The sequence below is a fragment of the Penicillium bovifimosum genome (assembly GCF_028826915.1).
Source record: "Penicillium bovifimosum strain IBT 22155 chromosome Unknown utg000003l_segment0_segment0, whole genome shotgun sequence".
NCBI classification, from domain to species: domain Eukaryota; kingdom Fungi; phylum Ascomycota; class Eurotiomycetes; order Eurotiales; family Aspergillaceae; genus Penicillium; species Penicillium bovifimosum.
The window spans coordinates 1,947,149-1,961,106 of record NW_026622712.1 but is presented as its reverse complement, the minus strand read 5'-3'; the positions used below and the strand labels follow the sequence as shown (position 1 = coordinate 1,961,106).

Genomic DNA, 13,958 nt, shown 5'->3' with positions numbered 1-13,958 from the left:
TCTCTATCTACATAACGAATATTCAACGCTTGCGAGTCGTCTTCTTCTTCTTCTTCTTTTTCTGCCCCTCCCCCTTCTCCCTAGTATCAGCCATCATCCTCGCCGGCCATTTCTTCAAATGTTCCCTCTCAAACGCGTCCTTCTCCCGACGAAACAGAGCCATCGTAGCCCTCGCATCCTCCACACTAGAATGCGCCCCCTCCTGAATCTTGATCCCCAAGAACTCCTCAGCTAACACCTTCAGCCGCGGCGAGCCACCGCCCGCAATCCTCCGATATGGCGGGTGCTTGCTCGTATCCCGGATATCGCGCTTGGGATGGCCGAGCAGAAGAGCGTCGAGATCATTACTGACAGCATGACCGACCAGGACCCGGTCCTTCATGATCTCTGCAATGTCCTTCTGGACTTCCTCCAGGCTCCGTGCCTCAACCATGTGTTTCGGAGCAATGCCGCTCACATGCGTGCGCCAGTCTGTGACCATTTCCTTCGGCCGCACGTACGAGTCGTATACTTGGTCGCCGTTGAAGTTTACCACACTGACACGGGCAAGGGCTGAGTCGTTGTCTGGGTTTGGTCCGACGCCAACCATTTCACAATCCATCGCGATGTAGCGTCCTATCTCGGCGCTGGAGTGGGTGTTAGTTAGCTGAGTAGGATAAGAATTGTCCCGAACAGGGCGGGTGGCAGGTAGCAAAACTTACGTCGGTGAACGACCTTCGTTCTCCTTGTAGCGTGACTCAACTTTGGGCGCTTCATCGCCGGCCTCGGTCTTGTCGGACATTCTCTTGCGCTTGAGAGTTGGTTTGGCGTGGGTATATGGCTTTTGCTTCTCGCTCAACTTGCGTTTCTTCGTAGCATCTCCGGAGTCGCGATCGGAGGACTTGCGCTTGGCAGTGTCTTTCTTGAGGGTCGCCTGCAGCTTCTTCCAATTACTGGAAAGCGCTGTTTTGTCCATGATGAATCTGTTGGTGTAGGAGGATGTGAGAGATAAAAAAGATAAGCTAGTAAATTTTCGGGAGCCCCACTTTTATTTCTTATGCCGGATAAGTTGATCAGGTACTGGGTACAGTAGCGACCTGACTGATTCCTATCTACACAGTACTGTGATAGTAACTACATTTTGTCTGAAGATATAGATAGGAGTGACTAGAAATTGAGATGAAACCTGATCCTGTTTATTGTATAGAACCACATTATATGTCCAAATAACAAAATGCACGCGCTTTTAGAGGGAATATGCAGCAAATCATTCGAATCCAGTCTTGAAATCCTTCGCAGACCACTTCTCCGTAATCTTTCTTCTGGCCTTGCGGGCCTGGACAATTGGTGTGCGGGCCTCGAGCTTACCCTGCACGATCAACGTTCGGAATCGATCATCCAAGAGGTTGCCTTCCGGCTTCAAAAGACGTAGCGAATCCTGCAATTCATCAGGAAGCACCAGCTCCAACCGTTGCTTGGGTACACTGTAATAGCTTGTTAGTCAAAGGAACAGAGATCGGTTAATAGAATAAACGTACCCTTTCTTGCTACCAAAGGTCTTCCGGCGAAGTTCAGTGTCATCGCCCTCATCGGAATCATCAGCATCTGACTGGTTGGCACGCTCAAGCTCGCGTTGCTTGACCTCCTCGGCGATCTTGAGAATGTGCTCCGCCTGCGCATCTCTTTGCTTCATCTTGGCCTCCCACTTCGCTTTGCCCTCTGCGGCCTTGCGTCGGATGACCTTGTTGCGCTGTGTCTTGGATTTCCGCTCCGGACGCTTCTTGGTCAGCCATTCGGGCTTCTCATATTCACTCTCAAAGCCCTCCCAGGCACTCTCGTCGTCCGACTTGATCTCGCCGTCGTCATTGCGGGCCTCCTCAATCAAGCGTTGCCTCTCAGCTTCCTTGGCCTCTTCCTCCAAGCGCTTCTTCTCCTCCTCTACCGCCTTGGCGCCGTGTGTCTCCAATAGTTTGTCCCACTCTTCGAACACGGGGTTGTAACTGGTACCAGCGTGTGGCTTCTTAACAGACGGGACAGGCTTTCCATTGGCAGCAAGCGAGACCGGGGCTTTCTTTAACGTGACGGGCTCGACCTTGGGCTTGGGCTTCGGCAAGAAATCAAAACGGGGATCGTCATATGTGGTTGCAGGTTCGGCATCTTCCGCCCAAGGATCGTAGAACTCATCGCCGGTCTTCTTGCCCAGAGGGTTGGCTTCACGGGCTACTTGTTTCAAGCGCAGATATTCCTTGCGGCTGACCCAATCGCTCTTGGGCTTCTTCGTCTTAGGCTCAATGACTCCATCGGTGACATTCTGACTTCCACGCTTGCGTCCGTCCAGAGCGGGGATCTTTGACCGTTGGGCAAGGATCTCGTCTGACTTGAGGGGCTTGCGCTTTTTGCCGAGAGACTTGCGCACCTCATCATTACCGGTAGTATCGATAACGAAAAGCTCATCGGAAGGCTTTTCTGACACAAGTCCACTAGCAGAAGAAGTAGAGGGTTAGAATTTCCTTTCAAGAGTAACTGGCCAAGAGAAGGTAAAAAGATAGGCCTACCCAACGATCTCGGCCTCCTTCAGATCACGCAGACCCTCCTGCACTTCGGTGACATCGACATTCTTGCGCCACGCCTTCTTGCCCTTGCGGGAAGGTTGCTTGTATTGGCTGGGGGCAGCCACGGAAGTCGACATTGTGGAAATCAACAGTGACAGAGAGTCGACGTTGATAATTGATAGTATGAAAATATTGTCTTATCTTTTTTTCTCGGAAAAAATCTGGGTCTGCTTATCTCAGCACGCGGGGGCGGTGATTGCGCTTATCATGTTTAGCGCGCTTGGCAGCGAACTCGCTTTTCTTCCGTTCCAAGCTGTCATCCACTTGTGGCGCGTGAACTACTCCAAACGCCAGTGAGTTTCATCTTCCATCTTTCTGGCAGTGCTTCTGATCTTGAATTATTGTTTACCGGAGGATTGACACTGCGCTGAGCGCGATTCCACACCATGCCTATCGTCAAAGGAGGTGTCTGGTAAGTGACCAGTGACCCCCGGTGGAACCCGCCGACGAGCTTTCGTCGCTAACGCTATTTCAGGACCAACATCGAGGATGAAGTGCTTCGGGCAGCTGTACGTGATACTTCTATATACTAAGAATACTCCCTGCCAACGATTTGGGACGAAGACTAACTCGATCACAGGTATCCAAATATGGTCTCAATCAGTGGGCTCGAGTCTCCTCCCTCCTCGCACGCAAAACACCAAAGCAATGCAAAGCGCGTTGGGTCGAATGGTTGGACCCTGGTATTCGCAAGACCGAGTGGTCACGAGAGGAGGATGAGAAGCTTCTGCACCTCGCGAAGCTGATGCCAACGCAATGGCGCACCATTGCCCCCATCGTCGGGCGCACTGCCACCCAATGTCTCGAACGTTACCAAAAGCTCTTGGATGAAGCTGAATCTCGTGAAAATGATGAGCTTGGCCTTGGGGGCCCTGGCGAGGAGAGCGCCGCTCCCAGTGCGGATGACGTCCGCCGTCTACGGTATGTAATCCAACCACAATTCCAAAGTTCATGTTACTGACAGGTTATAGACCCGGTGAACTCGATCCCGATCCAGAGTCTAAGCCCGCCCGTCCCGACACAATAGATCTCGATGAAGACGAAAAAGAAATGCTGAGCGAAGCGCGTGCTCGTCTTGCTAACACACAGGGTAAGAAGGCCAAGCGCAAGGCCCGAGAACGCCAACTAGAAGAATCGCGTCGACTGGCGGTTCTTCAGAAACGTCGCGAACTCAAGAATGCCGGTATCAACGTCAAGGTTGTCACCCGGAAGCCCGGCCAGATGGATTACAATGCAGATATTCCATTTGAGAAGCCAGCTGCTCCTGGGTTCTACGACACAATCGAAGAGCAGAACCAAAATGAGCGGCAACGGGAAGCTTTCGATCCGCGAAAGCAGCAACTCGCAAACAAGAGAAAAGGCGATCAAGACGATGATGCGGAGCGCAAGAAGCGCAAGAACGATAAACCTAGCGCCAGCGCCGCTTCTGCTGCTGCTGCACGAGCGGGCCAGATGCAGAAGATTCGCGAGGCTGAACAAAGCAGCAAGCGTCGGGGTCTGAACTTGCCGGCACCGCAGATCAGCGAAGGCGAAATGGAAGATATCATCAAGATGGGAATGGCCGGAGAAAGAGTCAATCAATTGGGAGACGAGGAAGATAACCAAGGTTTCGTTGGAGATTACTCGACTCTTGTCGGAGGAGCTCCTATCAGGACTCCCCGCGCCGCCCCGGAGGACGATCACATTGCCAACGAAATCAGGAATATTCGAGCTTTGACCGAAACTCAGTCTTCTCTTTTGGGAGGAGACAACACCCCTCTTCACGAGGGCGGTTCATCCACTGGATTTGAAGGAATTGCTCCCCGAAGGCAGGATATCGTCACTCCCAACCCCATGGCCACCCCATTCCGCCAGGCTAATGGCGTGGGTGCAACACCACTGCCTGGTCCCGGTGCTACGCCATTGCGAACACCGCGAGACCATCTAGCCCTAAACCGGGATCAGGGCGGCCAGCTCATTGGCAGCACACCCCGAGACATCAAAATGCACGAGAACTTCATCCGCCAACAGATGCGCAGCAAATTAGCCTCACTTCCCAAGCCCAAGGCCACCGATTTCGACTTGGAAGATATCCCGTCTGAATCCGCCGAGCCCACCACATCTATGGAGATCAGTGAGGAGGACGCAGCGGAGCGTGATCGCCGCAACCAAGAGGCACGAGAGAAGGCCGCTAAGGCCGAATTCAAGCGTCAATCACAAGTATACCAGCGCGGTCTACCTCGTCCTGCAACACTCGATCTGGACGCACTGTTAGAACGTGCATCCCACGTCACCGACACTATCGAAGGCCTCATCGCCAAAGAAGCCGCACTTCTAATCGCAAACGACTCTCGCAAATTCCCCATCTCCGGCGCACAAGTCCAGGGCAAAGCACCAAAGCTGACCCCATTGCATGACCGGTACATGGATGCAGCACGAGCATCTATCGCCGCCGAGGTTGCATCCAGTCAAGCACAGCAATCAGAATGGCAAGAGAAATTCGACGAAGGCTGGTCATCAGCTCGCGCTAAATCACTTCCTGGTCTCGAGAATTACGAGGACGACGAGCAGGATCCATTCCAGGAAGAACAACGCATGATCGGGGCTTTTGATACTGTCCAGACCTCGCTCTTTGCAACTGCTGACCGTGGAAATAAGCTTGAGAAGAAGCTGTCGCTGCACTATGGCGGATACCAGAACCGTGCTAAGACGCTGCGGTCGAAGATCTTGGAGGCTGGTGCTGCTTTGCCTTCGGTTGTTAATGAGTTGGATGCTTTCCGTACACTTCAGATTTCGGAGGAGGCTGCTCTGCCCCGACGACTTGAGAAACTCCGTGAGGCTGTTTCGTTTGTCCTGCGGCGTGAGCGGGAGGCTCAGGATTTGTATAAGAGCCGGAAAGATGAACTTGATGAACTTGTTGCTGGGACGGCGGGGACGGTCAATGGGTGGCACTAGGTGGTTTGCTTTTCTTTCGCGTCATGACCACAACATCTTCCTATTCTGTACAACTACTAGCTCTGTCTAATTCTACGAGCCCTATGTGGTCATTCGCTGAAACATTGAAGTACTTGTATTCGTATCACATATCTCATCAGGTGCACCAGGAACATTGTTTGTCTGTATGTTGTCATTAACCCATACTTGAGACGCATGTCGAACATATATTTGACGATCCGGCCTATATACCTATGTGTGAGCACGAGAATAAAGCATGGTGGCGTAAGTCTTACCTAGTTGGTGCCGAAAGGGTTAGGTTGTCATCGTCGGCAGCAGTTACGACGATGCTCAGGACGCTTCAAACAAGAAGAGTTTCACATTTGAACTCGGTAATCAAAGGCGGAAGGGAAGGATAAGATGTGCCTTGCCCTCTCCCACTATCTTCGCTACGTCCGAACTCATCTTCATGACAAAGTCGGGTTGTCCCGAGTAGCCAGGATACGGCGGCTGGCGGCAAAGCACCCTATGGGCCACCTAACATGACTTGCTGCTGGTTTTTAATTTTTGGAAGCGGCGCCCAAATGAGTCGACTAATCCTCCGTCGCCGGCGTGCCTGTGCCAAGGGTCGTAGGGGGTTGGTTGAGTCGAAGATAACCGTCTCAAAGGTGACCATCCGCATCTTCTCCTCTCTCTATTTCTCCGCCTTCTTTGGGCTAATAGCCACAATGATCACGACCTTGATAGCTCCGTTCGAGTTTGAAAACCACCAAGCTGCGTCGCCTGCCTTGAACCCCTCGTTAGTTGGAGACGAAAGCCTGCTCCTCGTCGACAGAGCCGGCAGCAGGTCCTGTTATCCGGGAGTCGATATGTTCTTGGCTCCAGGTCTGAGCATTAAGTGTTCATGACATCCGACCTGAAGCTTGCCCATGGTTGTGTAGAACGTCGACGAAACGAATGGGGTGCAAGGCGTGGCTCTTGGTACGGCGGGGGCTGGTGTTGAAATTGGAGGGAGTTTCGCTGGTGTGGAGTCGGCATCATTAGCTTGTAATCCCTCGCGCACTAGGCGCCATCGGGTGTCCAAGTCGTAACTTTGCAAGATTTTCTCTTTGAAACCGTCGCTGAGATGCATCACTGACGTCAGGTAGGCGTAGGCCTGTGGGTTTTCGTTGCTGTTGTGCTCATTGCTCGTTGGGTAAGTATAGGCGAATAGGGCTTCCAAGTCGTCATTGTCATGCGGCCTGATCGGGTTCGTTGCGGGGAGTCTGGATAGGGCGTCGGCTATCCTGTTCGTCTTCCCTGGCCTATGGAAGACTTTGATCCGATAGGTTTGAATGAACATCGCTGCCCGTACCAGCCGTAGATTGAGGCGCTCTGTTGCTAGTTGCTACCGTTCTCAGCGACCCTGCAATGGCGATCGTGGCTGAGTGGTCGGTGTAGCCTTATCATAGCTTGCCCACGTCCTTGCAGCCTTGTGCCAGGTAGACACCTCGAACGATCTCGCAACCGTACCGTTACCTCACAGGCTTTACATGGGCTCGGGTTACACAGATGCTTCGCAGGTTGTGCCAGGCGTCAAGCGAAAGATCAAAATCCATCGGTGCGGTAACGGAGATCGATGGGGTTGGCACCAGCAATCCAAAGGACCGCTCCAGAGCATTACCGCCAACAGCTAATTCCGACCACTAGTAGATGTTAAAATTCCTAGTTCTTGACGTTGTGTTCTGGCTGATTATTCTGATATAAGCTAGCTCACCTTCGAGTCGTGGCTAATCTTCAAGAAATGCCAAACCTCCTCATTGTACACCATCCCGTATACGCCGAAGTAAGAGGTGGCGTGTCAAAGGAACAAAAGAGATAACTTGTTCCTGTGCTGAGAAGGTAACAGAACTGAAGAAGGGAAGAGGAAAGAAGAAGAAGAGGTGGACAGAAGAATTCCTTTTTATGTTCTTCCGTGCTCGCTCCTTCCCTCCTAGGTATGGTTCGCTCCTTCCCTTAACTACATCCAGCCATACGTCATATGATCTGGTTAATTTGTACTGAGAGGGCCTCAGGCTCGGGCAATACTCGTTGAAGACGTGATGGTAGCGAAAGAGAGGGCTTACATCAACAGACCATCGCCAAACTACCACCACCAACACCATGGGCCGCGAAGGGACAGGTTGGTCGTGGGTGATGATTGTGTTAGGGTCAGTCCCTTGGTGGAACCATCGAGTGGGTTTACTCGGGTGAGGATGACATTGTTGGAAGAAGGTTGAAGAATCAGGAAGTGGAAGAAAGAGAACATTGTAGGAAGAGTCCTGGGTTGGAGATGTTAGAGCAAATGAACAAAGTGTTAAGAGGTGAAAGGAAGAGTCAGAAGGTGAGACGAAGTCTCGTAGGTATTACGCCTAGTCCGACATCCGACTCTATTTACTTCCATTCTACAAAGCCTGGGATTATTCGGGTTCTGCTCGGCAGACTAGAAGCAGCCCTGCTCAGCAGACTCTAGGCTTATTTCAATTGTCCTCCTCGGACACCGAACCGATTATCATACCGGCTAAGCGCGGCCTTCTCCTGCCCGGAAACTGAAGGACCAAAACCAGGCCGCAAAGCCGGCAACGCCTCCAATATCCTGATGAACAGCGCAGTCGAATGGTCTCTCACAACGACCTCATCAGTCAAGGAAACCACACCCTTCAAGTACGCATTCACCATATGCGCGTTGACCTGATAGAAGTCGAGCGGGTTCCCCCGATGTGCATAAACATGCAAGAAGAAGCACACATCCTGGAAATCATCGCACAGCTGGGCGATGGTGGTTGTCTCCGTTGTCAACGCATCCCACCCCCGAAGCACGAAGATGCACCGGATTTGGTTCTGGCGCGCTTCCTCCAGCGCGGCCGCCAAGTTTCGGACGACGCTGCTGAGTGGTGCGATGCACTTGTTGGCGGGCTGGACGATGGTTTGCATCTTGGGGGGTCTGGTGCCTAGGACGCCGAAGCGTTCGCGGTGCTCGGCGGCGGTGATGACTAGGAGGGCGCGCAGATGTTCATGCATCTGGGCTGAGGTTAGCTTTGCGTTGGGGTAGCCGTGGTCGTTGGGGTTGTCGGCGCGGGCGATGAAGACGACCACTGGGCCGGGGATGCCGGGAGGGGGCTTGATTTTGATGAGTTCCTTGTTGGGTTTGGGAGCTCTGTCCGGCGATGGTGACTGGCGTGAGAACATCTTGATGGGAGCTCGAGATGAGGGCTTCGGCACCGTGTGCGGGTATGAGCAGAAAATGGTGGAAGGCGAAGTCACGTTGGAGAGAGATGTAAAGGGAGATCTTAACTGAATGAAGAGGTGAAGGAAGAGGTGAAGGAAGAGGTGAAGGAAGAGGTGAAGGAAGAGGCAAAGGAAGAGATCAAGGAAGAGGAGCTGGTGTGGACAATTTAGTCTGTTTCTACGACTACAGTGGAAGGCGCAGAGAAGTAGGCAAGAGCAACCCAGACCGGAGAATAGCCCACGGAGGAAGGCACGATAAACATACAAGGTATCGATTGAAACTGAGACACGACTATAGAAAATGAGAAGAAGGTAATATGATGTCGTCTCACCCTCACCTCTTCTTGATGCTGACATCGATCTTTCCAATGCCCCAAGCAGCGATGAAGAGTGTGAGTAGACCAGCGAAGATGGTAAAAGGCTTGCGCAAAGCATCCATCATGCTGTGGTCGTAGGTAACCTAATGAAGGGTTAGCACATTGAGAAATGAAGATGAGGAACAACGGGCATAGATATAGGTACATACCACCATCATGGCATCGCGAGCCTCGTCAGTCAGACTGTCGACCTCCAGGGTCAACGTAGTCCGGCCGAGGGTATCCATGTAAGTCTTCATCGAGTTCAAGCGAGCGTAGATGCTGTTCGCGCCAGGAAGTCCATTGCTGTTGATACCCTCAACTGTCTCGAAGCGGACATTGTGAGCACCTTCGGGAAGAATAACGCGCACAACCACACGCTCATACTGCACTCCCTCAGCCATCTTGGGGCCCTCGAGGAACGGGACCTTGAGGATGTGAGAGTCGGAGTTGACACCTGCAGCACGTCGCAGGAACGAGGAAAGCTCATTGTTCCATCCAATACGGAAGCTGTAGTTCCAACCTCCGAAGACCGGGTAGCGGGGTTTCAACTCCAGGTGTCCAGCTTTCTTACCCACGCTGGGACGGTAGCGGCTGGTGGAGACATTGCCGATATCGTCGATAAAGTAGGGGTCGACAGACCCAGGCACAAGCGGATATGTAAGCTCGCGGACCGCTGAAGTGGGAGCCTTCTGGAAGTTGGTGTAGGTCCACTTAACACGAGAGAAATGGTTGGCCAGCTGCGAAGCATTGTTGCGCAGCCAGTATCGCTCCTCGGTAGCAAGGTTGCCGCCCCAGTGTGATACTTCCAAGTCACGCTCTAAAAGGTTGACTGTGATCACGGGCTTGGTGAACTCGTAACGAACGGTTATCGGGTGCTCAGTACCCGGGGCCACCTTGGCCGTGTCGTACGGGCCGTAGGTGTATGTGGCGCCCATCCGCTCGGGATCGGAGCCGGACTTAAGACCGTCGGTGGTCGTGTAATCCGACACAATGGCGCTGGGGAACTTCAACTTGGTCTTTTGCGTATCCGTCACGTAGGCAGATGGCATGAAAGCGGAGAAGGAGTAGGTGAGGTATTGCTTGTCATCCTGCGTGATGGTCGCAGGTAGCGGGCTGAGAGCGGATAGCACTTGGTAGGAGATTCTAAGTGTAATCTGCGACTTCGGCTCGAGGGGCTCGGGAAGGTGAATAACAAAGTATTGGTTGCCACTGTTTTGTTGACATTAGTATTGGCGTTACGGCGAGTGCCTCCATAGCTAGATGGTCCGCTGGCGTGCCATTGGCCACCCAATTAGTACTCACCTGGTTGGCACAGCTTCAGTGGCATCCACATGGAAGCGTCCCTTATTAGGGGCCTTCTTATCTCTCACTTCGAAGCCTGCAATACGGTCAAATACCTCCGCCGGGAAGGGGACGTAGTATTCGTTCTGAGGCTGATTGTCGACATTCTCCACCACAACATTGATAGTTTCCCGCACATAGCTCTTCTCCAAATTTGTATTCCGGACAAGATTCGTGTTTTTGAAGACCTGCGGGGGCTTGAAACCAGATGGGAGATCCAATCGACTGGGGGTGGTAAGGTTGGTTGCGGCGCACAGGCTGGGCGCCAGCAGCCCGAGCACCGTGGCGGTGAAAAACCTCATCCTGACTACCTGGAGGACACAATTTCTCCTAGGTTCAAAATGCTCAGGAATTCGAGATGTGGAAGTGTCAGGTCGAGCTTTGGGAAGCTTGCGTAGCTGATGATACGTGGTCCCCATTGTATGCTAGGGTGGCCCAAGCGGCCACATTGCGCACTCCGGCTTATCGATAACAGCTTCTCCTCATCTTGGGTTGCAGTGACTTTACTCTTACTGAGTCTTGCATTCTTGTACTTGACTTGCATTGATTTGCAGGCTTGGGTCAGGTAAGGGCTATAGCATAATAGCTGCTGCTGAACGTCTTCTCAAAGGCCTTAGATCATCATGTTGTCACACACTATGTTCGCCTCCCGAGCTGCCCTAAGGTCTGGCTTGAGGGGAGCTCAGCTGTCATCCGCTCGCCGTTACCATGGCCTTGCTCAGAGCAAGTTCTTCAAAGTATCAGAAGAAGTGCGTGATGCAGTTGCTACAGGGAAGCCAGTCGTCTCACTTGAGACAACCATCTATACCCACGGTAAGTCTTTCTGTGTTGAGTTATGGAGTATTGAACAAGGCGGGGAAGCCAAGACTGATCGACTGTAGGTTTCCCATACCCCGATAACATTGCTCTCGCCGCACTGCTAGAGTCTGTTGTAAGAGCCAACGGTGGTGTCCCTGCTACTATAGGGATTGTGAATGGTGTGGCCAAGGTTGGTCTAAGTACCGAAGAGCTTGTCGAGCTGGCCTCGACAGCTGAGAAGAAGAGCGCTTTGAAAGTGTCTCGTCGGGACCTTGGATACATATGTGGCATGGTGAGTTTACTTCTTGATTTGGCTGAATCAAATCTAACACATATCAGGGCTTGGTTGGGAAGCCAATGCATGGCGGAACCACAATTTCCGGCACTATGATTCTCTCAGAACTAGCTGGTATCAAGATATTTGGTACCGGTGGACTCGGTAAATTGAGGCCAAAACCCTCGCTGACTATGAGCGTCCTCTGACTTGCTTTAGGTGGTGTGCATCGTGGAGGAGAAAACTCGATGGACATCTCTGGTAAGGACTTGAAAACAACCCAAGTGGAGCGTTGACCAACCATTGACCACTTTCATAGCTGACCTTACTGAACTCGGGCGTACCCCTGTGACGGTCATTAGCTCTGGGTGCAAGAGCTTCTTGGATATTCCGCGGACCCTTGAATACCTCGAGACGGAAGGTGTATGTGTGGGCACCTTCGCTGATGGCCGGGATGGCCCCGTCGACTTCCCCGCTTTCTTTACACGGGAAAGTGGCATTCGCAGCCCCCGAGTCATTCAAAATGAAGCCGAAGCCGCAGCCATAGTTTGTAAGTTCGCTCAATTTGTTCGAACTTACAGCCCTGTTGACAAATTTCCAGATGCGCAATCAAAGCTTCCTGTATCCTCTGGTATCCACTTCGCCAACCCTGTTCCCTTGGAGTACTCCGTCCCCAAAGATGAGATGGATAGCGTGATTGAAGAGGCCGTCCGCCTTTCCCATGTAGAGGGTTTCCACGGCAGTGACAACACGCCGTTTGTGCTTGCTAAGATCAAGGAACTGAGTGGCGGAAAGAGCGTAATCGCCAACCGGGCTCTGATTGAGTCGAATGTCAAGCGGGCAACCCTAGTAGCTGTGGAACTTGCCAAGCTTGAACAGGCTGATCTTGGAACCGGCTCTCGGTGAGTTTAGTTTCTAGATACGAGATATGACTCGCAATCCATGCTAAGTTCGGAGATCTTCTTCCCTATAGACACATGCCAGCAATCCCGGATGTAGCTTCGTTAAGTCAAGCCGCCTCGCAAGTCCAAGATACCCCAGAGCCAGCCACTACAGAGGAGCCCATCACACCACCACCAAAAGCAGATATCGTGGTCGCCGGCTCTCTAGCCATCGATCTCTCCTGCGACTTCACCCCCTTCGGATCCGAACTCACACAGGTCGCACCAATACCACATACCTCCAACCCAGCCGTGATCGGCCAAAGCCTAGGCGGCGTCGGCCACAACGTCGCCGTGGCCGCCAGCTACATCGGCAGCTCCGTCCTCTTCTGCAGCGTTGTCGCCGACGATCTAAGCGGCCTTGCGGCACTCTCAGCCCTCGAAAAAGAAGGCCTCAGCACAGCCGGCATCCAAGTCCTACCAGCAACACCAGGCACGCGCACCGCCCAATACATCGCGATAAACGACATCAAGAAAGACCTGGTAGTAGCCATGGCCGACATGGGCATCGTCGAGCTCCCAGAATCCCACCTCAACTTCGCCGACTTCTGGGACCCCCTCCTCTCCCAAACAAAACCCAAATGGCTCGTCATCGACGCCAACTGGCGCCCAGAGATAATCGCCAAATGGGCCACCTTAGCACGCATCCACGGCGCCCGCGTAGCTTTCGAGCCCGTCTCAGTCGCCAAATCCCGCCGTCTCTTCGGCAGCGATTCTCACAGCACCGGCGCAACAATCACCCAGGATAACACCGTGCCGAATAACGCTATCAGTCTCGCCTGTCCGAACCGTCTCGAGCTGTCGGCTATGTTCGCTGCCGCGCGGGAATCGCTTCTCTTCGAGTCGCCGGGTTGGTGGGAAATTATCAACTCGATGAATCTTTCCCCGACGGGTTCCCGCGAGCGTCTGATCTCCATGACGTCGCTGGCGCTCGTTGATGAGGGTCTGCCGCAGCAGACTGTTCAGCTCTTACCGTTCATCCCCTGTATCGTGACTAAGTTGGGTGCCGCCGGGGCTCTTCTCACTCAGCTTCTGCCGCCTGGGGATCCGCGTCTGACGGATAAGGCGTCGGCGAAGTACATTCTTGCCCGTGCGCCGATTGATTCTGGTGTGCCTTTTGGTGGTGTGTACATGCGTCTCTTTGCGCCTGGCACTGCTATGGCTGCGGATGATATCGTCAGTGTCAATGGGGCGGGTGATACGCTGCTCGGCGTTTTGGTGGCGGGCTTGGCTAAGGATTCTTCTGTGCGCGTTGAGGATATCATTCCTATTGCACAGGAGGCGAGCCGGAAAACACTGGCTAGCGCTGGGGGTGTGAGTAAGGGGCTTGTTGAGATGCGGGGCTCATTAGGGCTTTGACGCTGGCCAAGATCTTTGCATTTAAGTACCTGATATGTACATAGGGTGTTTCCTGATTGCTTGAACTTTTTCCCTGATCTACGGCTTTCCTGACTGGCGTCGACTAGCGAACTATGAAATTTGATAAATGGTAGAT

At 52.9% G+C, this 13,958-nt stretch overlaps 7 protein-coding genes across 7 annotated transcripts; 2 read left to right on the top strand and 5 right to left on the bottom strand.

Annotated features, from left to right (window-relative positions):
• Positions 1–22: 22 nt before the first annotated feature.
• On the bottom strand, positions 23–955 carry rex4 (putative 3'-5' exonuclease; the record flags this gene model as incomplete). Its single annotated transcript, XM_056664541.1, has 2 exons — positions 23–626; positions 702–955. The coding sequence occupies 2 exons, from the start codon at positions 953–955 to the stop codon at positions 23–25; spliced, it is 858 nt and encodes a 285-aa protein (XP_056523598.1).
• Positions 956–1,246: 291 nt separating this feature from the next.
• N7515_003796 (ribosome biogenesis protein NOP53) lies at positions 1,247–2,668 on the bottom strand (the record flags this gene model as incomplete). Its single annotated transcript, XM_056664540.1, has 3 exons — positions 1,247–1,463; positions 1,518–2,459; positions 2,535–2,668. The coding sequence occupies 3 exons, from the start codon at positions 2,666–2,668 to the stop codon at positions 1,247–1,249; spliced, it is 1,293 nt and encodes a 430-aa protein (XP_056523597.1).
• Positions 2,669–2,977: 309 nt separating this feature from the next.
• On the top strand, positions 2,978–5,525 carry cef1 (putative cell division control protein (Cdc5); the record flags this gene model as incomplete). Its single annotated transcript, XM_056664539.1, has 4 exons — positions 2,978–3,003; positions 3,067–3,100; positions 3,172–3,512; positions 3,563–5,525. 4 exons carry the CDS (start codon positions 2,978–2,980, stop codon positions 5,523–5,525), a joined length of 2,364 nt encoding a protein of 787 aa, XP_056523596.1.
• An 832-nt stretch (positions 5,526–6,357) lies between these two features.
• Positions 6,358–7,648, bottom strand: N7515_003794 (uncharacterized protein; the record flags this gene model as incomplete). The annotated part of the gene is made up of 2 exons (XM_056664538.1): positions 6,358–6,745; positions 7,644–7,648. The coding sequence occupies 2 exons, from the start codon at positions 7,646–7,648 to the stop codon at positions 6,358–6,360; spliced, it is 393 nt and encodes a 130-aa protein (XP_056523595.1).
• A 349-nt stretch (positions 7,649–7,997) lies between these two features.
• Positions 7,998–8,711, bottom strand: N7515_003793 (uncharacterized protein; the record flags this gene model as incomplete). The annotated part of the gene is made up of 1 exon (XM_056664537.1): positions 7,998–8,711. The coding sequence occupies one exon, from the start codon at positions 8,709–8,711 to the stop codon at positions 7,998–8,000; it is 714 nt and encodes a 237-aa protein (XP_056523594.1).
• Positions 8,712–9,084: 373 nt separating this feature from the next.
• On the bottom strand, positions 9,085–10,994 carry N7515_003792 (dolichyl-diphosphooligosaccharide--protein glycotransferase subunit OST1; the record flags this gene model as incomplete). The annotated part of the gene is made up of 4 exons (XM_056664536.1): positions 9,085–9,210; positions 9,277–10,318; positions 10,412–10,708; positions 10,762–10,994. The coding sequence occupies 4 exons, from the start codon at positions 10,992–10,994 to the stop codon at positions 9,085–9,087; spliced, it is 1,698 nt and encodes a 565-aa protein (XP_056523593.1).
• A 79-nt stretch (positions 10,995–11,073) lies between these two features.
• On the top strand, positions 11,074–13,822 carry N7515_003791 (pseudouridine-5'-phosphate glycosidase/carbohydrate kinase family protein; the record flags this gene model as incomplete). The annotated part of the gene is made up of 7 exons (XM_056664535.1): positions 11,074–11,263; positions 11,332–11,540; positions 11,588–11,687; positions 11,742–11,783; positions 11,842–12,072; positions 12,124–12,424; positions 12,496–13,822. 7 exons carry the CDS (start codon positions 11,074–11,076, stop codon positions 13,820–13,822), a joined length of 2,400 nt encoding a protein of 799 aa, XP_056523592.1.
• Between the last annotated feature and the right edge of the window lie 136 nt (positions 13,823–13,958).